Source organism: Solea senegalensis, linkage group LG10, assembly GCF_019176455.1.
Source record: "Solea senegalensis isolate Sse05_10M linkage group LG10, IFAPA_SoseM_1, whole genome shotgun sequence".
In the NCBI taxonomy this organism is placed as follows: Eukaryota; Metazoa; Chordata; class Actinopteri; order Pleuronectiformes; family Soleidae; genus Solea; species Solea senegalensis.
Genome location: NC_058030.1, coordinates 3,229,241 through 3,252,034, shown reverse-complemented (window position 1 = coordinate 3,252,034; position 22,794 = coordinate 3,229,241). Strand labels below are relative to the sequence as shown.

Here is a 22,794-nt window from a genome sequence, read left to right as displayed (position 1 = left end):
CTTGCCTCGCCTCGCCTCTCTTGCCCTCTAAATAGAAAATGAGGCATTTCTGTCTTTCACTGCTCCTTTGATCATATTTATTATGTGATAGTTCTTGTTGATCGGTCTTGTTAATAATTCTTTGTCCTCTGCAGCCATCTCAAAAAGCCTGGAGCCTGTGACGGGTCAGCTGAGCAACACGATTGCTGCCAAGCTGACTGCTGTGGAGGTCACCCTCAAGGACAATGTCAGCAAGGTGGTCAAATCCAAGGTAGGTTCGCCGTCCGACTTACTCCCACCACCTGTCTGAGTTTGCTGCTCGTTCACCTGATCGCTGAAATCTTTCTGCCCATTCTTTTTCCCCCCAGAACACGACAGATGCCATCGGTCGGGCAGCGGCCGAAGCGATGCAGGGGCCGATCCAGGCGGCGTATAAAGACGCTTTCCAGAGCATCGTCCTGCCTGTGTTTGAGAGAGGCTGCCAGTCCATGTTTCAGCAAATCAACGACAGCTTCAAGCAGGGAACACAAGAATGTAAGGCCTGATTAACATGTCAGCAAAGTAATACCAGACATATAACAAATGAAATATACTATTTCACACCATACTTGCTTTTCATTTGAGTTTCATTGAACATGTAGGTGGGTTTATTTGCAGATATTGAAGATAGTACTCATGAGTATGTTTGCACAAGTGCTTTAATATATAAAAATGTCTGGCCTTTCTTGGCTTAGAATAAGCATTTTATATGTAGTAGCAGAGACATACTGTGCAAATGCAGAAAAAGTATTTGTTTTTTGTGTGTGAAGGCTGTTGTATTTTCCTGAAAGGCTTGGGAAAGGGAGGAGTGAGCGGAGAAGTCCCTCTTTTGTCACAATCAGTAGTTTTATCATTAGATCTCACTAATTCTAACACATTAGACCTGTAAATTGTCAGATTGTCCCTTGATGGCATTTCCATGTGGAACGATGCTCTGTTCGTGTTGCTTGTTCCCTCTTTGTAGACATCAGAGGCAGTTTATTTTGAAGTCTGATTAAATTGCTATCTCTTTTGAGAAAGCTCGGGGAAATCATTTTTTAACATCAGTTTTCCACTCTGAGCCACAGCACTGATGTGTTGATAAGATGTTTGTTTGCTCTCAGACTCGCCATGTCCCCCCGCAGGAAGCTGGTGTTTTCAGATTTAACCGAGTCTGTTATAATCTGAGTCAATTTGACACACACTCGCGCAAACACAGCGTGCAGTAAATGGAGAGTCTGTAGTACGTCTCCGACTTCATCTTCTCTGAGGTTAGGACACTCTTGAACACTTGATGTTTAGAATGAGAGTGATATTGATCGGAAACGGAGTGTCAAGATGAATGCAGGCTGCCCTACTGCACTTACAGGTTTTACATGTTGAAACTATTGAGTAACCGTTCATAATTCGTGTGGTTCCATTTGGTATGGGACATTAGTTTATGATCAGAGAGCAAGAAACAAATCCATGCTGTGCCTTTGGGTAAAGTTTGTCTTTGGATTCTATTAGAAAAAAGGTAGTAATCGATTTTAAAAAGGGCAGTTTTACCAGTTATCAATGTTTCTGGACTTTGCTGTCCTTGGCTGCACTGACAACAAACGCATTGTAAGAAAAAAAATCAAAACTCACGATTCTCTCCATGAAATCAATTTTTACTTCCCTACGTCTTTGTGATTAAACCAAAACAGTCTCTCAACAATCTCGATTTTTCGGGCCAAATATCCACTTCTACAGCATTGCATGTGTCCAATTTTTATTAAGTTACAATTTCTTCCCCAAATACATGAACATGAAACAATATCAATTGGTATGTACAAGTTTATTGATACAGCACATTTAAAATCAACCCCCCTTTGGCCCAGTGTGCTGTACATATTCATAGCAAGAGACAAAACAATATGACATGCAACCTGATTGAAATTAATATAAGACGAGCTCAGATGGGATTAAAACTAAATAAAAAATAGGTCTCGAGCAAAGGCTTAAAACTCTCACGGGACTGAGCATCTCTTATATGGTGTGGCAGACTGTTCCAGAGGTTTTGTCAGAAGTGCTGGTGTTGGTTAATTTCAGATTATACTGAACAACAAAGAACACGCAGTATCTCGTCTCACTGTGGGTGGGACAGTATTCAGCTCATCTTCACTGCATTAATGGAGGCAACACCTAAGATCATAATATATAAATAAGCTGTAGGGCACAGCCGCTCTGGAGAATTATCACTGCTGCCCTTTCGCATTACACTCAGTCATTTCATTCCAAGTTCATATGAAAAAAGTAGCACTCAGTGGAGCTGTGACGGTATTTATGATGCGTTTGCTCGTGTGGGGCAGATAAATGATTCTTTTTTTGTGTGTGTGTGTGTCATTGCAGACATCCAGCAGCTCGAGACTCACATGAAGAGCAGAAAGCAGAGAGAGCAGGAGACTCGGGACCCCATGGTTGGCCAGCTCCAACAGATGATTGACGGCTTCCAAAGCTCCACTGACCAGCTGGCCAATAACATCACGGCTAACGTCCGGGCTGAGGTCCAGCACCAGATCCAGATGATGGTGGGAAAGTATGTATCCTATTGATCCATCATCGATCACACCTGGGGTTGGAAGGCTGCTAATGGTCTCACTTGAAAAGAATGGACACTCCACATTTTGTCCGATTTTTCTTCCCTTATACATAATCTGTTCTTTTGAGCACTTGGTGTAACATGTTATTTAATCTCATCACTTCTGTTTTCTATAGTCTACTATAAGCTGTCACTCAAGGGTGGCCAAAGAATCCTGCTGTTGACTCCTACTCTCAGTAACTGGTGCAACAGCCCTGATTGATATTCTGCACTGATGCTTTAAATACCAGATATGCATATTAGTGTATATGCCTATGCCAGCAGTCCTGGACTTACTCACTGCCTGTTTAGCAGCTGTGTAATGGATTGGAGAGTAGAAACAAAGCAAAGCTTAATCTTGTGGCTCATGTAAGAACATCAATTCGATCAAGTCTCTTGCTCCCTCTGCAATTAATTTCCTGGCCTCTGGAGTTATACGTATATTTGTCGTGGGCGAACCATAGAGCAAGTAGTTGACCAACTAAGACTTAAAATCTCGGAAAAGAAATGACAAGGCCTGTCTGAGCTGAGCCACAGTGATATTAATATCTACACTGGTGAGGTAGAATGAATCAAATGCAAGTCTGTGGTGGGAAATACTATGAATCGGCCGGACCTTTTCTCACCTTTCCTTTCCCTTTTTCCTCCACAGTTTGCAGGAGTCTATTCTTAGCCACGTGCAGCGAATTGTCAAAGGGGAGGTGAGCCTGGCGATGAAGGAGCAGCAGGCTGTGGTCACCTCCAGCATCATGCAGGCAATGAGGTCAGCGGCCGGTACGCCTGTCCCCACAGCACACCTAGACTACCAGACCCAGCAGGCCAACATCCTGCAGCTCCTCCAGCAGGGCCAGGTCAACCAGGCTTTCCAGCAGGTAACACAAACACAGAGATGTTTGCAGTTGTTCTTCTTCTGCTGTGATTTCCATTCATTTGGACAGATTAAACAAAGCCTCATCCTTAACCGTAACCAGTTGATGCCTAACCCTAACCTTAAAGACCCTGTAAAGCAAGTACTGAGTCTCTCCTCTTCACATATTATATATCTTAGTCTTCTGTTCAGGATATTTTTAGGCGTGTCATAACTCCTTCTCACATGCAACTACAAGAATACACACACACCTGTTTTAAAAGAAAAGGGGATTAGAGCTGAAACAATTTATGGATGAATCGATTATTAATCGATTACTAAACTTTTTTGATAATCAATTAATCGGTTTAAAGCTTTTTTCCGTGATTAAAACACATACAAATGCATTCCCTCTCCCCTTACCCAAACCAGTACAACTATACAAATGCCTAACCTTGACATAAACTGAATTCTAGCCCTAACACTAAAACCAGGTCTTAATCCCTAAACAGCTTTGAGAACTTTGAAAGTGAGGACTAACCAGATAGTCCTCAGTTTCCCAAAATGTCCTCACTTCCTGTGCGCCATTATAGTATCACAAAGATACCCATATAAGTACAAATACACACGCACATACTCGGGGGGGCCCACAGAGCCAGTATATTGCTACAGCATCACAAGTCCTGAAGCTGAAACTTTATACCTGAACTTGCTCTGATATTGTTACTACACGCACACACACACACACACAAACACACCAGTACAACCCAAAACATGTCACTGTGATGTGATTCATCTCAGGTAATGAGTGTGATATTTGAACAAGATGCAGTCTCTGTATAAATGTGATCTGTGTAAATGGTTGAGCCTGAAGGAAACACCTCTCTCTCTCTATCTCTTTATCCGTAGGCTCTGTCAGCCACAGATCTGAACTTGGTCTTGTACGTGTGCGAGACCATCGACTCTCAGCAGGTGTTTGGTCAGCACCCCTGCCCACTCAGCCAGCCCGTGCTGCTGTCGCTCATCCAGCAGCTCTCGTCCAACCTGTCAACCCGCTCTGAGCTCAAAATGAGGTGAGGAAACGAGTGCTGTTTCCATGCAACGTGTTTGTGTGTGTGCGCGTGCGTGTGCGCGTGTGTGTTTATAATGCACAGTGGTATAATAACGTCAGGTGAGATGTCTTTATGTTGGCGTGTTATTTATAGATGAACACACTGGACATTGTGAAATAGACAACACAGGACATAAAAAAGGTGCCGTCTCTTCATCTAGTGTGGTAACAATATCTGATGACATCACATGACATGGATGCTCATGAAAGGATGTGGTATTTTTTTAATAAAATACTCATTTTCATGTTAATTAAAAGTGCTAAAATAGTATCGTAAAAATAAATCGTTAATTGTTAAATCTGTCAAATGTGTTCTTGAATGGTTGATTTGTTGTCGTCCATTAAATGTCAGAAAATGTTAATTTTATACTCTATAACTTGTGAACATGAATATAAATCAACAGATTAATCTGTTGACTATTTTCTCGATTAATCCAGTACCAGGAAACAATGTTGGTATCAAATGCCTCCTTTTGTCCTCCGAGCAAATAAACCAGAAAATATTTTTTATTTTATTTAAGAAGCTGAAAAAAAAACACTCAAACTGATTCATCGATTATTAAAATAGTTGATGTTTAATTTATTAATTTAGTAAATAACTCATGTAAACATCATAAAACGTAATATATGTAGTACAATATATAGTCCGTGTATTTACATCGGTCCTTTACATAATCAAAACAATAGCGTCACACACATATATATCTTCACTGCGTAGTTTTACTCATTTCACTTTAAGTTTGGCTGAATTTAAAACGTCTGTAGCGTTTATGATTCAAATAAAACCTCTGCTCATGAATGTTGACAGGAAATATATGATCTGTTTATAGTATGAAATGATGTAAATATTGATCCGTCCTCTCTCCGGCCCCCCGTGCTTTCCAGATTCTTTGTCGCGTTTCATAATCTCATTCACTTATCGCCTCTCACCTCTCAAGTTTGATGTAAGGCCTCTGTCTTGCGGTGCAGCTTAACTTAATAATTTTGAAAAATTTGATTAGATTTTATCAAAAACCTGTAAACTTTTTAAGTTTCTCCGTTCACCGAATTCCGCCCGGGCGTTTTTGTTTGTATTATGATCATATTGAAGCCCTGGCAGCCGTCAATAAATTAATGTGTCTGAAAAACAATAATTGTAACTCATTTTAATCGGGACTTCATGTCCGAGTGAGGAGTGATAAATAACTGACTGGCCTCTCTCATGTCCTCTCATGTCCGTGCATTCACACTACAGCCTGGGAACCTGACCTGAGCCCGGTGGTGACCTGATGGGCCGTGCAGGGGTCTGACATGATTGTGGGGCATGGGTTGGGGTCGTTTATGTTAGTTGACATGGTCATTTTAAGTTCTTTCAGTGGAACATACAGTAAAATAAGGTGAATTTGAAAAAATTAGAAACATGGTGGCCGTTGAAGAGGTTATTTTATTGTGCTTGACCCGTAATGGACAGAAAACGCATGCGGATTTCGCAGTGGTGGAATTTAGACCATCGTATGTAAGTCGTCCCATTAATGTCATATAGAATAGATGCATGTAATTCCGCAGCGATTCTCTCTGAAACATGCCACCAATTGACTCTACTGTCTCTACAATTTCCAGTGTTATTGCTCCATTTCATCATGAAATGAACGCAAAGTATGGACAAATAAAATGCTCCGTCCGTCTCCTGCATAGAGTATAAATGGGGCCTTTATTCTACTTGTCGTGAACGAGATATACAGGACATGTGTTGGGCTGTTGTCAACCTGAGCCACGCTCTACTTCACACACTGACAGCCAGAGTTTGGCCTGTAAGTCATGGACAAATGACAAAGAATGTACATTAAAAACAACAACAACACAACAATCCTGTGTTTCAGGAGGCGTAGTTTTGACAAGGGAGCTGACCGGAGGTTGTGTCGATTGCGTGATGACATTGTTGGCCTTTCCCTGCCTTTCCGACCCTTGTTTTAGTCCCATTTCATTACAAAGCGATAGTGCAAACTCGTTTTTCTGTACTGCATTTAACGTCTCCCACGCAAGCCGAGTCCTGCGCCTCCCTTGATCAATAACATAGTTAGTCTTTGCCTAAACTTTGCTCCCTGCCTCATCTCCATTGTGCGTCCATTATCCACTGTCTCCTGGGCGCTAAACAGTGCTAAACTGCTGACCCCATCACCCGGCTCTGTCTGTAGCCCGGCTTCATAGCTGTCGGGGGAGCTCAGATCATCTTCTGAATAGCTCTGCAATTTTTTGATGCTCACGATTCTGTTCCTTGCCTGTCCTTGTGTCGTTAATCGTCTTGTTTTTCCTGCCATTCTTCCCTCCAGTACTTTTTCTGCTCCTGTAACAGTTTGTGTTGTGCTGTTGTCCTCAAGTTTTTAGGAGCTTTAAAGACAATGAGGTCGGGAGTGCTGAACGGAAATAAAAGCACAGACTGGTGTCGGTTTTACCAGAGGTGACAAAAATAATTAGTGAGGGGAAGAGGCGCAGGTAAGAGTGAGCAGAACTAAATTTCTGATATGGCACTAGAGCGAAGAAAGCCGCACTCGCACAGTGAGCCGGCAGCTAGGAAGACGATCAAGGACGGCGTTTGAAATTCAGACAGTGAAAGATGGCTGGAATAGAGAGATACTTTCACCGTTCTCTGCAGCTGCTCCGAGGGTCAAAATACACACCGTGTCTCTGCACTGCCTTTTATATCTGCGTGAATTAAGTGAATTAAGCCTCAGATTTATTACACAACTCTACAAAGAACAAAAAAAACCTGTTGTGTTCAATTAGTTTTTCATTATCTCATCTCGTTTGATTCTCAGAAAAATAGCCTGGAACCAGCTACAAGATAAATCATGATATTTTAAAAACGGAAAAAGCAATCGCAAATGATCAGCATCTTCTAATGCTCTTATTCGTCTTATTCTTAATATAGTGTATACAGTAGAGGTGGGATATAATATCTATTTGGTGATATATCGTCATCCTTCCTTGTCCAATATGTTAATCGATACGTAGATATCGTTATTTTAATGAGCAAATGAAGGTGCTCTAAAGTGAACAGTCACTGTCTCCTCATGGTGGTGCCTGGCTGAAGAAGAGGGAGTTTACAGCGGGATAATGGTGGAGAAAGCTACGTTAAGAAATGCCCCATCCACGTCCGATACGTAGACTTTATGCACTTTGTTCTTGTTTAGTTTTCTTCAGTTACCGTGACGTATCATTGTATCGTGATATTATTGGTATCGTGGACTGTGTATCGTTTCGTGAGGCCCGCTGCTAGTATACGGTGTATTGTAGCTGCTGTGTTCACAGCACTTATAGCAGGGGTGTCAAACATACGGCCCGGGGGCCAGAACCGGCCCGCCAGAGGGTCCAATCCGGCCCACAGGATGAATTTGTTAAAATTTCACCCTACGATTACAATCTAAATCTCTTCCAGATACCTGTGACTAAATGTTTGTGCCTTTTTATAGAGCCAGTGTGATGTGTAAATAGTACATTTAGGCACGATATTGTTGAAATTGCACTTATATTTCTCAAGAAACTTCATGTTTGGTAAAAATATCCTTCATTAAATGGAGTTCTTGTTGTTCATAGGTTATTATGCTATTATTTTACTATTTTTACAGGTCCGGCTCACTTGAGATCAAATTGTGCTGTATGTGGCCCCTGAACAAAAATGAGTTTGACACCCCTGACTTATAGCATATTTGTATCAATAAAGGATTTGCTCGTAGCTGACGTGCTTTTTACTGCTGTGGTGAAATATCAATGGTTAACCGTCACGTAACCGCAAACAATGGAACGGGAACGACACCTTGTCCCTTTTAAAAGAGAAGCTGTGAGGAGCTGACTTGATGTCACTTCCTCTGTCATTTGCATTGTGATGCGTCTCGTATTACTCGACAAGGTTAGCCATTTTATGACGATCAATTCGTGTTTAATTCATCACAGCCCTCGCCATCTTTTAGTGTCGCTCCTGCTAACTCCGCTCAGGGTGCGATAAGACCACACACAACAATGTTTAGTCTCTATCATCAACCGTGTAAACAATTGAGTAACTGCCCGTGGTGAATTGTGAAGTATATCTCCTTCACTTTGTATTTGATTTTCATTGTTGTGTCCACCAGTGTGGTTGTGTTTTTGTCGGTTTTGTGAGCAGTGTGACTCGGAATGTGAAGAACAGATTTTGGTTCAATCTGGGGATATAGATTATGGTCCAAGAAAGAAATGGTGACATTTGTCCTGATTCAGAACTTTTAAAAGGAGAGGGGCGGAGTGTTGACTCTCGGAAACGGAGACTTGGTGGACTCCAGAGTCTTGACTCCAGTTACCTGTGGAACCACTATTGATGCCGTCTCTGTTTTTAGACACCTCGCTTGGATGTGATGAGGAAATTTGAGACGGATTTGACAGAAAAAGTTTAGAAAAAATGTCTGGAACAATGTTTGTATCATGATCTCTCTCATGATCTCTCTCTCTCTCTCCCTATGTGTCCACATGCAGCTACCTGGAGGACGCGGTGATGAATCTGGACCACAGCGACCCGCTGACGAGAGACCACATGTCGTCCGTGTTGGCTCAGGTCCGACCCAAGCTCTTCACCTTCCTGCAGCAGGACCCGCACAGCCTGCTCTGTAAGAGGGCGCGGCGCCTGATGATGATGCTGCAGGGCCTCGTCACCCACTAGTCCCCCCTGGTTTTTCGAGTAAGAGAAAGCAAGCTCACACCATTTTGTCCAGTTTTTGTTGAGACGCGCAGGAAAACTTCACTTTAAAGCTGTTTGCTGGAGCACGAAGGACGAGGACGGACCTTGTCGGTCGCTGGTGGACGACGACAGCGGCGGCTCCTCCATGAACAAGTTTGAAACTTTTCACTTGGTTTAAGTTGACGTCCCCCTCATGTCCTTTCCGATCCTGTCCTCTCATCCTACTGCACCAGTGAGACGTCACGTTTAAATAGTGGACTACTTTAGTTCCCCTTCTTTTTCCCCCGTAGACACACACATGTAAGATGGTGAAAAGTCTGGACACAGAGATGGCTGTTGTTTGTTGAGGAGACTCTTTAAGTTCACTGTAGATTTCTTTCAGATTTTTTTGCTGCTCCCCTCAAGAGACGGCCTGAGCGCCCTCTCGTCCTTTTATCCCTTTTTTCCGTGAACGACTGTCTCAGAGACGAGAGCCCGGTAACTGTGGTCCCCTCCCCCGTCTCCCATACGCACAGTCCTGGACACTTGTTTTGACCTCACATCAACAGAATGTACAGCTGAGTGGTCCACGAGACCACGCGTCACACCGTTTCCTTCTCCTCTGATGTGATCCTCTGACCCTTTTTCATTCTGTTTTTTTGTTACTGGACAAGAAAAAAGGGAGTCGTGTTTTCATTTTTCAGTTTTCTTCGGATTGAAATTGATGCCCGGCACCTTCAACGTCGGTTCTCTGTAATCACAGAGCAAAAATATCTATCGTCCCAAAGCCAGTTTATGTTTGGAGGCATGTTTCCGTTCAACTTTATTCCTCGTTAGTTTGGAGATGACAACAGGCCAAAATCTCACTGAGGATCAACAATTATTTTTACTCAAACTAACCTTGTTTTCACAAATCTCTTTAATCATTTTTCCCGATGGAAACAAATACAAATAAATGAATAAAAGAGACACATTTTTTAAGTTTAATAAGTGTGTACGACAGTCTTTCAAAGTAATATTTCTTCCCCTGGTAGATTTCCACTCTTTTCTCCTGTGACGGCCCGCCTTCTTTTTTTTATATATATATATATATATATATAAATATATACATATAATGACATGTAGTATTTGTAAGACTTGTATACTTGCTTTAAAAAAAAAAAGTTGTCAAAACTAGTTATCAAACACGTCCCGAGCATTATTGTTACTGCTGACTGTCGTTTATTATCAGGAGGTTCCAAATAAAGTGGTGTAGTTGCGTCTCACGCGCTCTAGGAGGCAGCACTTATTTGGACATGCACATCGTCGTCATCATCACCACCATTTAAGTTGTGCACTCATGTGAAATCATTCCTGCTCTCACAGTATCTGGCGTCGTGTACAAACGTGAGTTGGACGCACGTTTGATTGTGAAGTAGACGTTTGTTTGACTTTGTTGCATTTTAGACTCAGTTAAGGTGGATTTGTGTAGCAAGTGCCTTATTGTATTCAACCTGTTTTTGTTTTCCGAGCCGGGCCTTTAACGTTCACACTTTGTCCCGCGGCAGTTTCCATTTAGTTCATTGAAAATAAAAAGAATAAATAAATACCGTGTGGTGAGGAGGCGTAAACAGAGTTGCATTAAGAAGAGGAACCTGTTTTTGTTTTTGTTTGGAAACATTTGACTGCTCATCATGTCAGTGAGTGGAAGGAGAAAAAAAAAAGAGAGATGAAGAGATGGAACGTTTTGACTGTGAAGGTCAGGCTTCACTCTGTCACCTTTGTCTTCTCTGGTCCACTGTTTGTTGCTTATGTTATGTATCTTTTACAGTTTGTTTTACCCCGAACATTTTTGGAATAAAAAAAAGGCTTGTTCAATTTTTTATTTTGTCTTTATCGTTGATGCCGATGATGATGTTCTCGTGCCTCCAGAACACAGACCTGAAGATGCTCCCCCCTCTACTTTTAAAGTCCGTGCAAACTATATTCACTTTAATGCATTTAAATCACTCCACTACATTCATGAGGTAATTATTTTAGTTTTGGGTGTTTCTCAGGGTTTTCAGCTTCTTAAATGTGATATATTTTCTGGTTTCTTTGCTCCATGTAACAAGGAAATCATTAAAACGGAATCATTTTTAGTTTGTGGGCAAAACAAAGACAGTTATTTCTTACTAGTAGTAATAAAATGACTGACAGATTCAAAAATAACTGCGATGAACTAGGTTATTGTGATAATTGTAGGAATGTACAGTACTGTTAGATCACCACCATTAGATCACGCAACACATGCAGAAAAATGTACAGATACAAAAACAGCATCTACAGGTTAAAGTGTGACCCTGGGTCTCTTAAAACCGTTTCATGTCTACAAATGTCTTTTTCTTTCTTTTCTTTCAAGTGTAACCAGGTTTAATCCAGACATGGTGGAACTTGAAGTTATACACGTGATGTATTGAGTTAAAACTGGTTGACAGATGACAGAATGATTATATAACTGTTTCCTGTGTCACTCCTGGTCCTCGTGGACTCGGTGCTCTCCGTGTTTTCGATGCTGCTTTGCTCCAACACACCTGATTAGCTCTTCGTCAGACTCTGGTAAGGAGGCGCTCATTTGAATCAGGTGTGTTTACATCATTTCAATCCAAAGACAAACGATCACAGAAACAGAAGAGGTAAGACTTTTGCACAGCGCTGTATTTAACATCAACATTTAAATAGCATGAAACACACTTTATGTTTGGTAAGAAATAAATATATCTATTTTAGTAGTGTACACAAAAGAAAGAAAGAAACAAATGTCAAGTTTTTATATATAATTTATTGTATAGAAACACAGATGTAACTGTTCTGCACAGTGAAATGTTCATGATTCCATTTTAATTTGCTCAATCGTTGCATTTTTAGTCACATACACAGTATTTTACTGTCAGTACACACTCATTCCTATAGCTGAAACAATTACTCCATTATCACACTAACTGCCAACAATTTTGATAATCAATTGTTTTATCTTTTTTTTATGATTATAACAGGTTTTCTGGGGTTTTTCAGCTTCTAAAATGAATGTTTAAAGTTTTTTTTGCTCCAAATAACAAAATAATAAATAAAATAAAAAACTGACGATAAAAACAAGACATTTGAGAACACCATCAATTTTATTTTTTACATTTGGGAACATTTTCTTCTTCCTGCAGCTGTGAGAACTAAATGAAATTGATATTTTCCAAATTAAACATGTGATTAAATCCATCATCCATCATCCACACTTTCCTCCTCCTGGTTGTTGTTATAGTTTGAAAACTTGCAGCAGGTATTTAAATGATCATGTTAGTGAATGAAATAAGAGAAATGTAACTTTTTCTGACCACCCAGACCTTATCTGGGACTGCACACCTTCATTCTCCTCCTCCTCCTCCTCCTTCTCCACGGCACGGACGCGCCCTCCTCCCTCTCTCCATCCCTCCCTCCTTCCCTCCTCCCCTTCAGCGCAGGGGGGGAGCGCACTGTGGATGCTTGAACACTGGAGTACAGAGCTGCACCAACAAGGACAGGAGGAGGGAGGGAGACACTTCGAGGAGTAGAAAAATAAAAACCAGAATCTCGTCATTGAGGCGAAGAAGAAGGAGAAGAAGAAAAGAGGAGAAAAACTTGTGGGGAAAATTCCGGTGCCAGGCTGAAACTCTGTGCGGTCCAAGGACAAGTTGTGTCGGGTCACCATGGCGTCTCTGATCCACTCTGCGCGTCTCCTCTTCGTGCCTGTTGCTCTGCTTCTGAGTAAGTGCTGACTGAATGAATGAATGAATGTATGCATGAATGAATGAATGAGTGGCTGAGTGTGTGAGAAACGCGCTGGAACTTCCCAATGCGGCGTGTGCTGCGAGTGGCGCGCGTGCGTAAACGGTGCGTAAAAACGACTAACCCCACTGTCGTGGTGTTAATCGGATTATCAGATGCTGCTGGGTGTGATAATCTGTTGCAGACTGTGCATAGGTTGTGCGCGGTTAAATTGGGGGGGGGGTCCCGCGTGTTCCCCCATCACCATCATCCATGCAGCAGCAGCATCCTCCCACGGAACGTGTGCTTCCCACTCACTCACTGCATCCGTGACACGATATTTAAAACTAGAATAAGACTGACATGACCTTGTGGTGCAGTAGGAGTGCGTGTGTGTGTGTGTGTGTGTGTGTGTGTGTGTGTGTGTGTGTGTTCCCAGAGGTGGGGGCAGGATCGTTACGCACACACACACACACACACACTGAGAAACAGCTGCTGTGGAACAGCTGGAGCTGAGTCTCAGCTTCCACGCGGCAAAGAGTGCAGCAGCGGCAGAATCACATGGAATCTGAGAGTTCATGTCAATTAATACGTGATGGATGAGTGAATGAAAGTTTACAGTCAAAGGTCAAAAGCTTCTTCTTTAAATCCCTTGTGTGTGTGACGCTCTTAAATCACTGAATACTACATTTCCCAGAATGCAACTTGACAGCACATCATTAGTATTATTATTTTATTATGATTTACTTAGTTCTTCCTCTTGTTTTTTTTCATTATGAATGTTCACTAGCGGTTAGAACTGTTGCCTCACAGTAAGAAGGTGCTGTGACCCGCTCGGTCACAGCGCCTCCATCTGTCGGTTGTATAATGACAATAAAGACGATTTCCTTCCTTTCCTATATTGAGGCTACTGATAATCGTGCGTTCAGTCTGTTTAAATGAATGGAAATCAACGCAGTGTCCAAAGAAGACGAGCTACATATTTGTGACCTCGTGCACTGACCTTGTAAAGACCAGAACCTGTGACCCCCTAATGATGCAGGACTTCACTGGTTAAGTTTAGACCTTGGTAAGATTTGAATTTGGTTGTTGAAACGTGTCAAAGGTGTCGGTGTCCTGAGGAGAACCTGCGTGTCTCATAAACTCATAAACACAATTTATGACGGGTATAGAAACTGCTATAGCAATAAAGTTTGAGTGATTGATTTTGAGAAGGACCCTGATGACATCACTGTGACATCACTGTGACATCATTCAGGCTTGTTTTTTTTTTCTTTGTCGCTGCAGCCGTCCGTCACAGACTCAATGAACAATAATACTGACTTACACTATATATTGTACTTTAAAATAATGTTTACGACCACATCATCATCATCATCATCCTCATCATCACCCTGAGCTGCTGCTGCTGCGGATGCAGATGCCAGAACAATGACGATGATGATGATGATGATGATGATGAGGGAATAGATGGGACAGGATTCCCAGGAGAGTTTGACACAGTAGAGTTAAAGAAAAGAGAGGAGGGGGTGAGAAAAAATAAAAAGTCCCACTGATGGAGATGAATGATGAATGAAGCACATCTGTCCACGTCCTCTGCAGCAGCAGCAGCAGCAGCAGCAGCAGAGTCTCCAGGGAAACTCTCCTCTGTCCTCTGTCCTCTGTCCTCCGTCTTTTCCGTCCCTCTGAATGACTGATTGACGTGACTTGTTCTGTATATTATCATATTCCGGTGTTTGCGTTCCCATTTAGATCGGAAGTGGGAACTGGGAGTGACGTCACCTCCAAGTTGACCCAGCCGAGAAAACATGGATGCAAAAGCATCTCATCAAGGGTCTTTTAAAAAGCACGCTACAGCCACGGTTCTCAAACTGTGGTGCGTGTACCACCAGTGGTACATGAGCTTCCTCTGGTATATACTGTTCCACTGTATATACCAGCGTATGTATGGGTCAAAATGTAAAGTTCGCCCAACAAATGAAGGCGCTCTAAAGTAAACAGTCCCTGCCAGTCACTCACCACTAGGGCTGGCCGATATCTCGATATTTTAATATATATCGATTTATTTCTTTATTATAAAATTTTTTATTTTATTTTATTACTATTTATTATTAAAATGTCGAGATCGTCCAGCCCTACTCACCACCAGACATCACTACTTCATGTCTCCTCAAGGTGGCGCTGCTCAAATGAATAAGGGGGAAACTTAGTAGGTGGAAGTTACCTGGCTGAAGAAGAGGAGCGTTTACAGCGGTATAATGGTGGAGAAAGCTACGTTATTGTTCCGAGTTGGAAATCCGACTCAAAAGCTTTGACCTCTGACTGGAATCTGCTGTCTGAGGTACAAGCACTTGTTTGTTTTGGTTCCAGATGTCGTCAAACGTCAGAGGTTCAAAAAACAGTTTAATGTGAAACAAACACAAGAGTTTGTGGGGTTTATCTGCATTGTTTTGGTATGTTTTCCGGTTGAAGACACGCCCCCTCAACCTTGATATTCCGACTAGTAGAAAGTAGAAAGTGTTTCTCAAACCATACTCTGGTATAAACAGCAGAAACAAAAAAGTTTTTCTACTTTTCCTTCAAGTACCAGCAGAGGAAGCTCGCGTACCCCTGGTGGTACACATGCCACAGTTTGAGAACCGTGCCCTCTCTCTCTCAGTAGGGGCTGATTGTGAGCCGGTCAGTCGGCCTCGATCATTTCTTTGGACTTAATTGCTGCTTCATGAATATTTAACGGCTGCGTTTATTTTCACGGGCGACGTCTAAATGTGTCTTGGGTGTGAGATAATTGTGTGTGTGATTACAGCTCGCGCTGTAAGTCCTTCCTCACGGCCGACGTTTGTTACTTCATGGTGATTGATGATGATGATGAAGTGTCAGCCGTGACACCGGGACACTGAGACACTGAGAGACGGTGAGACACTGAGACAGTGTTCACGCGACTGAAATGGAATGCAGACGTTCTTGGATTTTCTTAACTGATCCATTAAAGATGACCTTTTGTTCTTTGGTTACAACCTAATTAGGATGTAATTTGATTTTTGGCTGCAGGATTATTAACAGTATCAGACTTTAATCCAGCATACTGAAGCTGCTTTTTTCCATGCCATCCACATTCTGTATTTTACTTATTTTCTCTCTCTTTTTCTAGTTTTTTTTTTAGAGACATTTGAGAAAAAAAAGCACTTGCAGAATATGCAAATGTTGTAAAATGCCTCTGGCTGTACACACGTACTCTGGCAGGAACACATTAAATACTTGTGCAAAGGGGCTGCGACGATTAATCGATTATTAATCCATCATCAACTATTCTCATAATCGATTTGAGTGCTTTTTCATGAAAACAAGTGTCTCTGTGAATCATTTCTGGTTTCTTTGCTCCGTTTGAAAGGAATCATTAAAACTGAATCATTTTGGATTGTTCGTTCTTCCAACTCTCTCTTTCTCCTCTTTGTGGTGAACAAAGACAAAGACGCTGATTCTCCGGCTTCCTGACACAGCGCGTGTAAAATGACTGTAATAACCACCAACGCTGGCTTTGACGTGCGACTTGTCAGCTTTCAGAAACCGCTGGAATTTCTCCGAAAGCACAAACTGTCGCGTAATTATCGTAATGCAAATCTGTCGTCTGTACATGTGTACTGACTTTAACAGTGTGTGTATATATATATATATGTATATGTATATATATACATATGTGCACCTCGGTTAATGCACCTTGAGAACACAAACCCTGTTATATTGCAGAGTATGTACAGACCTTAAGAGTATGTATATATATATACATATATATATATATATATACTCATATATATATATATATACATATATATGTATATTTATGTGTGTATGTGTGTATATTTATGTGTGTATTTGTATACTGTGTATATATATAGAACAGACCTTAAGAGTGTGTATATATATATATATATATATATATATATATATATATATGCAGGAGTAATTGGACTATGAACTGCAGTTAGTCTGACTAAGACTATAGCTCAATTTTAGTCAGACTAACACGTTTATATGACATTAAGGAAACCAAATTATTGTTTTAGTCTGACTAAAATCAGTCTTTTAACATGCATGTAAGAGGGACAGAGTCAGAGGGGAAGACTCTGTCGTCGTCCCCCTGGGTCCAGGTCTCCTGTCCTGTCCTCTTGCCTCTGCGTCCTCATCCCTGCCCCGATGATCACATTAAAAGCACAGTCCATGGGCGAGAGGGAGATTATATTTGGATTTTAATTGTTCTTCTCCTCAGGAAACACTTCCTAACCCTCGTCTCAGTGGGCTCACTGCAGTGTTTTTTTATTTTATATTTTAAAAACTGCAGCACACAGACACATGAAGTGGAAGATTCCTCATTAAAACCCATTTTAAAGTCTCAAGGAAAACTGCTCATGCTTCACCTTCCTCCTCCTCCTCCTCTTTTTTTCCCCCCCTTTTCAAACTCACAAAGATCACACACAAGTTTCTCTACCCTCTCCTTCCTCCATTCCTTCCTCCTTCCTTCATCCCCACTTCCTTCCTTCTTTCCTTCCAGCAAACCTCCTCGTTTCACTCACTTCTCATATCTAAAGTCACCCCCTCCTGCTCTATGTGATCCCTCCATCCAGTCTTTTTCATCTTAAATTTGTCTCTCATCTCTCTGCTCCTTTCATCCTTTCATCATCCCCCTCCTCTCCTCTCCTCTCCCTTCCCCTCTCTTCCCACGTCCCTTAGTTCTCATTAGGGATTCACAAATATTGATAAATCTGATGGTGAAGGTCCTGCGTCTAATGTTTCAAATCAAAGCGCAGCACATTTCAAGGATTTTATTCATGATTAACAAAATAAAAGCAGGGCGTTAAGAGCCCCCACACACACACACACACACGCTGACATGTCATGAGATCACAAAGTGTCAAAGACGCAGTGAACAAAAACAACCCCGAGGGCAGTGGAGACATGTCTTCACTTCCTTTACGAAGGACAAATGTGTCTCTCGTTTCTGTCCTTGTTGAATTGTGAGACTTTACAAGGTCACATCAGTCATTTTTTATGTTTCTATAATGGTTAAAACATCAGTATGTAGAAGCGCTTTAAACTGACATGATTTTTTAATGCTAAAATAAAGTTATTATTGTTACCCATGAATTTTACAACACAAACAATAGTAAAAGCACATCATTATTTCTTGATTAAATGCCAAATTATAGTTATTTACTTGCATTCCTGGACAGAAACATTATTTTTCGTGGTTAATTTGTGAAGCCGTCTCACATCTGAGTATAAAAAAAGCCAAATAAATAACACTAACTTTCCTGTAAAACAAAGGAAACTCACACCCTAGGGCTGCAATAAAAACAGTTAGTTGATTATTAATCAATTACTAAATTAATCTTTTAATGATTGAGGGATTTCAGGGATTTTTTTATTATTTAAACAAGTTTTTTCAGCTTCTTAAATGTCAATATTATTTCCTTTTCATTTTCTTTTTTCCACATGACAAAGAATTAAAACTGAATTGAGACATTTTATGGACCAAACAAGTACTCGATTAATCGATAAAATCAAATAAAGATCAAATCAATGTTGTGCTCAATGTTTATAGATAAATAAAAAGTTAACTGTATTTCTTTTCTTTTTCTGCGTTTTGACATAATTAGAGTGTTTTTGAACACAGTGATACAGTAACAGTGGTTTTGTGGTTTGACCTTCGCGTGACCTCTCATGGGTCTAGAGGCGGGGTTACGTGTGCCCATCTCTGTTTTGTCCGGCTGTAAGAGAAAGTGACCCTGAGAATTTTCAGAATAAAGTTTGACAGAAGCTGTGAACATGAGTGCTTTTATCACATGATCGTCAACAATTATTTACTCTTTTTTCCTGTCCGTCGTCCATCCTTCCTTCCTTTCCTATTTTTATTTCCTTCCATCTTTCCTTCCTATCTTTCTTTTTTCCTTTCCTTCATTCCTTTCTATCAGTCTTTCATCCTTATTATCTTCCTGCCGTCTCTCTTTCCTTCCACCCATCCATCCATCCATCCGTGCATCCTTCCTTCCTTTCTATCTTCCTTTCCTTCCTTTTCTTTCTTTCACAGTTGTTGTTTTACTTTTATTCAAATAAGAGGAAGTGAAATGTGAGGTACAGACACGCAGTAAACGGGATTTTGACCGGCGACCGTCTGCTCGAGGCTCGTGGCCCATGAGCACTCGACGATCGGGACACTGCGGTCACTTTTACTCTCCATCTGTCTCTCAGTCTCCCAATAATCTCAGCTCCTCTTTCCAATCAATAACCAACATGTGCTATTTTTAGTCCACGAGCTCTGGGAAATGTCCAGAGAATTAGGAAACGGACATTTTGGCTCTTAAATCTCTTTATGCTACAATTTTGCCCGTTCTTGTCCATGCAGGGGACACACGGGCCTGTAGGCTAGTGCAGCTGGCGATCGAACCCCCAACCTTCCAATTGGAAGACAACATACTCCCGACCACAGTGACACCAGCAAACATAGTGAACGTACACGTGTTGTTGTATTTATGCCTTTGTGGGGACCAAGAATCATAAAAACCATACGGAGTGAGGACATTTTGGCAAAGTGAGGACATTTTGGCAAAGTGAGGACATTTTGGCTGGTCCTCACTTCTTAGAAGGTCTGACTTTTGTTAGGTTAGGGTTATACCCTTATGGATCTTTTCTACTCTACTCTGTTTGGTATCGTTTTTCCATTACAATATAATACCTCCTCAATGTGGGCGGGGTCATCATAGCATGGCTGCATGAAACGTTTTATACACGACACAAACGCGCAAACTAGTGACTTGTAAAGCAGTTGTTTTGGATGCACTGAATCATGAGAATCAGTTCATTAAAAAGATTTGTTCACAGAATCGTTCAGTACTTCCCTGAACAGGTTGTGATTCGACTCACGATCACCGTCTTTCAGCAGTTTCCTTCGCTAAATGTTGGAGATTAACGCATATTTTCAGGATTTTTAAGTCTCTTTAACTGAGTCCGTCATTGTTCGCTCTGATTCTTGTCATGTTGGACGTCGCGCTCATGACTCTTCCAGTGACGACACTCTCTGACCATTTTAGTATCGGATTAGCTCGCTTGGAACCTTATCAGAGCTGGTACTAAAAAAAACCCCAGGTACTATCACTGATGGAAAGGCAAAAACATAACACGCCGTGCTATAACTGTATATTGGAAAAGCAGCATTAGTTGTGATGGTTAAGGTTAAGGTAATGAGCTCGGGAAAGCATTATGTCTATGAGCGTCCACACAAACAATGCAGAACCAGCGTGTGTGTGTGTGTGTGTGTGTGTGTGTGTGTGTGTGAATGTGAGATTCCTCACACACAGACCCAGTAATGAAGTACTAGTGGAGCGTGACTCTTTTCTCTCTATCCCCAAACTACACTGAGCATGAATATTCATGCACACACACACACACACACACACACACACACAACTTAATCATACTGTATCTTTGCACACACACACACACACACACACCATATATATTATATACTATATTAAGGAGTCACTGTCCTTTACTACTGTCCTGTAATCTTTCTAATTGTATTCGTCTCCTCTTTGTATTTGTGTGTGTGTGTGTGTGTGTGGCCACTAAGAGTAAAGTTTAACACATTTATATGTGAGTGCATACGTCTCCAAAGACATATGGAGCTCTCTCACACACACACACACACACTGGTTTCTATGACTTCAGAGACATTGCGTTGACATACATTCACTTAATCCAACCTTAACTATAACTACTGACCCTTACCTTAACCCTGACCTTAACCCTGACCTTAACCCTGACCTCAGCCATACTAAAACATCATCTTCACCTTACAATGTGGTTGACTTTTGTCCCCATAAGGAAGACAAATCCCTGTAACGTGACTTTGTAAACACAGTTAGGTCCCCACAACATAAGGAATACCAGGAACACACACACACACAGTTAATTCTAAGGGGACAGAGTGCAGACAGTGTTGACTTTCAGTCTGAAAGTGAGTCAGAGAGAGAGAGGGAGATGTTTAACTGCAATGAAGTTTACAAGAACAAAATTCAAGAGGGGAGAGAAGGTGAGTGAGAGAGGCAGAGGGTAAGTGGACATCGAGGGAGGGAGAGAATAAGATGGAGAGGAGAAGGAGACACAGAGACAGATCAGGACCATGTATTTATCATCAAGCACTGTCAGGAGAAGACAGGCCATCATGGATCACTGACCAGAGCCTCTGGACAATTTAATTTAACATGGTCTGAAGCCAACACACAAGACATCCTGAGAAAAACTCTCCAACTCCAGCGTCCTCAAAGACGAGACAGAGACAGGGACAGGGACAGGGCCAGAGACACACACACAGCAAACTGCCTTTTGTACTCTTTTTAAAGACAAACGAGGTGGGAATTTGTTTCCCTCACAGGTTAATGAAGACGTCTTTGATGTGGCCATTAGCGGCGTAGATGGAGAAGTGTGTGTGTGTGTGTTACTGTGTGTGTGTTACTGCGTGTGTGTGTGTTACTGTGTGTGTGTGCGCATGCCGTCATACTCAGTCAAAATGGAATCTGCCTTCGCTCTTAATGGGCAGAAAATGCGATTACGCCTGTTATAGTAATAAATGTCCAGACTGCGCAGCCTCTTCAGATTGATGACGTTCTCGCCGCGTCTCTGATGTGCAGACAGAATTACCCCACAATGCTGTTAAATCAAATAAAATAAAATAAAAAAAGAAGATCCAGTAAAATGGTACGTTCCATTTACGGCGGAGGTTGGACGTAGTCGTGACGTCACTGTCTGTGAGGACCGCGCTCATCAGAGACGTCAAAGGAAAATATCACATCACGATATCACAATTAAGATATTCATGATGATTATTCCAGAGAATTTCAAAGTAAAAGTGCTTGTTTTGGTATGGAATGATGTCACAATAAAAGCATTTTAATGATTACTATTAAAATGTAGAAAGGAACAGATAGAAAGGAAGGAAGGACGAAAGAAATATAGAAAGGAAAGGCGGTGGGGAAGAAAAGTAGGAGGCAAGGAAGGATTGATGGAAGGAAAGAAAAGGAAGATAGAAAGGATGGAATGTAATGGAAGGAAGCATAGGAAGAAACAGGAAGGATGGAAGGAAAGAAAGATAGGAAGGAATAAAAGAAAAAAACAAAGAATGGATGGAAGGAAAGAAAGACACAAACAACAAAGTGGAAGTGTGACCTGAGGGGGCGCTACAGCTGTCACCTATGACTTTAAAACAAGATTGAATAGAGACAAAGAGTTCCCCGTGTTTCCTGTTTGGTCACTGTTGTAAAGTTGCTGCGTTGTGTTGCGTTGTGTTTGTGTTGAGTTGTGCTGTTGTGTTGTGTTGTGTTGTTTTCCCCCGTGTGAAAACGATGGTAGATCCTCAGTCAAAGTTGTGTTCTCTGCAGAGTTTTGTGGGATACTGCAGTTGCTCTTGTGCTGTGTGTTGACTCATCTCTGCAATCGTCCCAGAGGCCAAGAAAAATCACATGAAAATAAAGTGTATATAGAGGATGAATATAGATGTGGAGGGTTCACTGCTTTCAGCGTCACAAGGACAACTTTACAGTCTATTGCAGCTTTAATATCATTTTCATTTGTTCTGCTTTTGCATCTTCTCTTTAAAAAGCACTCACACACACAGTGACTTATTGGAACTCCTGGAATTAATCAATTTTCTTCTGAAACAATCGCATTTTTGAGGCACTAAACGTTAGTGAAAATGGACAAAAATTGGCACGCACATCCAAACTGGCGACAAGTTTCATAAAATAAAGGTGAAATGTAAAAGTGGT

General features: G+C 41.4%; 2 protein-coding genes across 3 annotated transcripts in view; both read left to right on the top strand.

Annotated features, from left to right (window-relative positions):
• Nucleotides 1-21,343, top strand: part of edc4 (enhancer of mRNA decapping 4) — a 33,858-nt gene extending 12,515 nt beyond the window's left edge. Inside the window, exons 25-31 of one of the 2 annotated variants that reach the window (XR_006361131.1) lie at nt 135-250; nt 348-513; nt 2,371-2,557; nt 3,252-3,471; nt 4,356-4,519; nt 9,040-9,541; nt 21,333-21,343. Coding sequence is in view for 1 of the 2 variants with exons in the window: in XM_044035829.1 (XP_043891764.1) it covers nt 135-250; nt 348-513; nt 2,371-2,557; nt 3,252-3,471; nt 4,356-4,519; nt 9,040-9,223 (1,037 nt within the window). In the remaining variant the exon portion in view is untranslated. Of the gene's footprint in view, nt 1-134; nt 251-347; nt 514-2,370; nt 2,558-3,251; nt 3,472-4,355; nt 4,520-9,039; nt 10,913-21,332 lie in introns of those variants that run through there. The other variant, XM_044035829.1, reaches the window with a different exon arrangement.
• nrn1la (neuritin 1-like a) overlaps nt 12,798-22,794 on the top strand; it is a 72,450-nt gene continuing 62,453 nt past the window's right edge. The window contains exon 1 of the mRNA XM_044035830.1: nt 12,798-12,976. Within this exon, the coding sequence (XP_043891765.1) occupies nt 12,919-12,976 (58 nt within the window). The 5' untranslated portion in view covers nt 12,798-12,918. The remainder of the gene's footprint in view (nt 12,977-22,794) is intronic.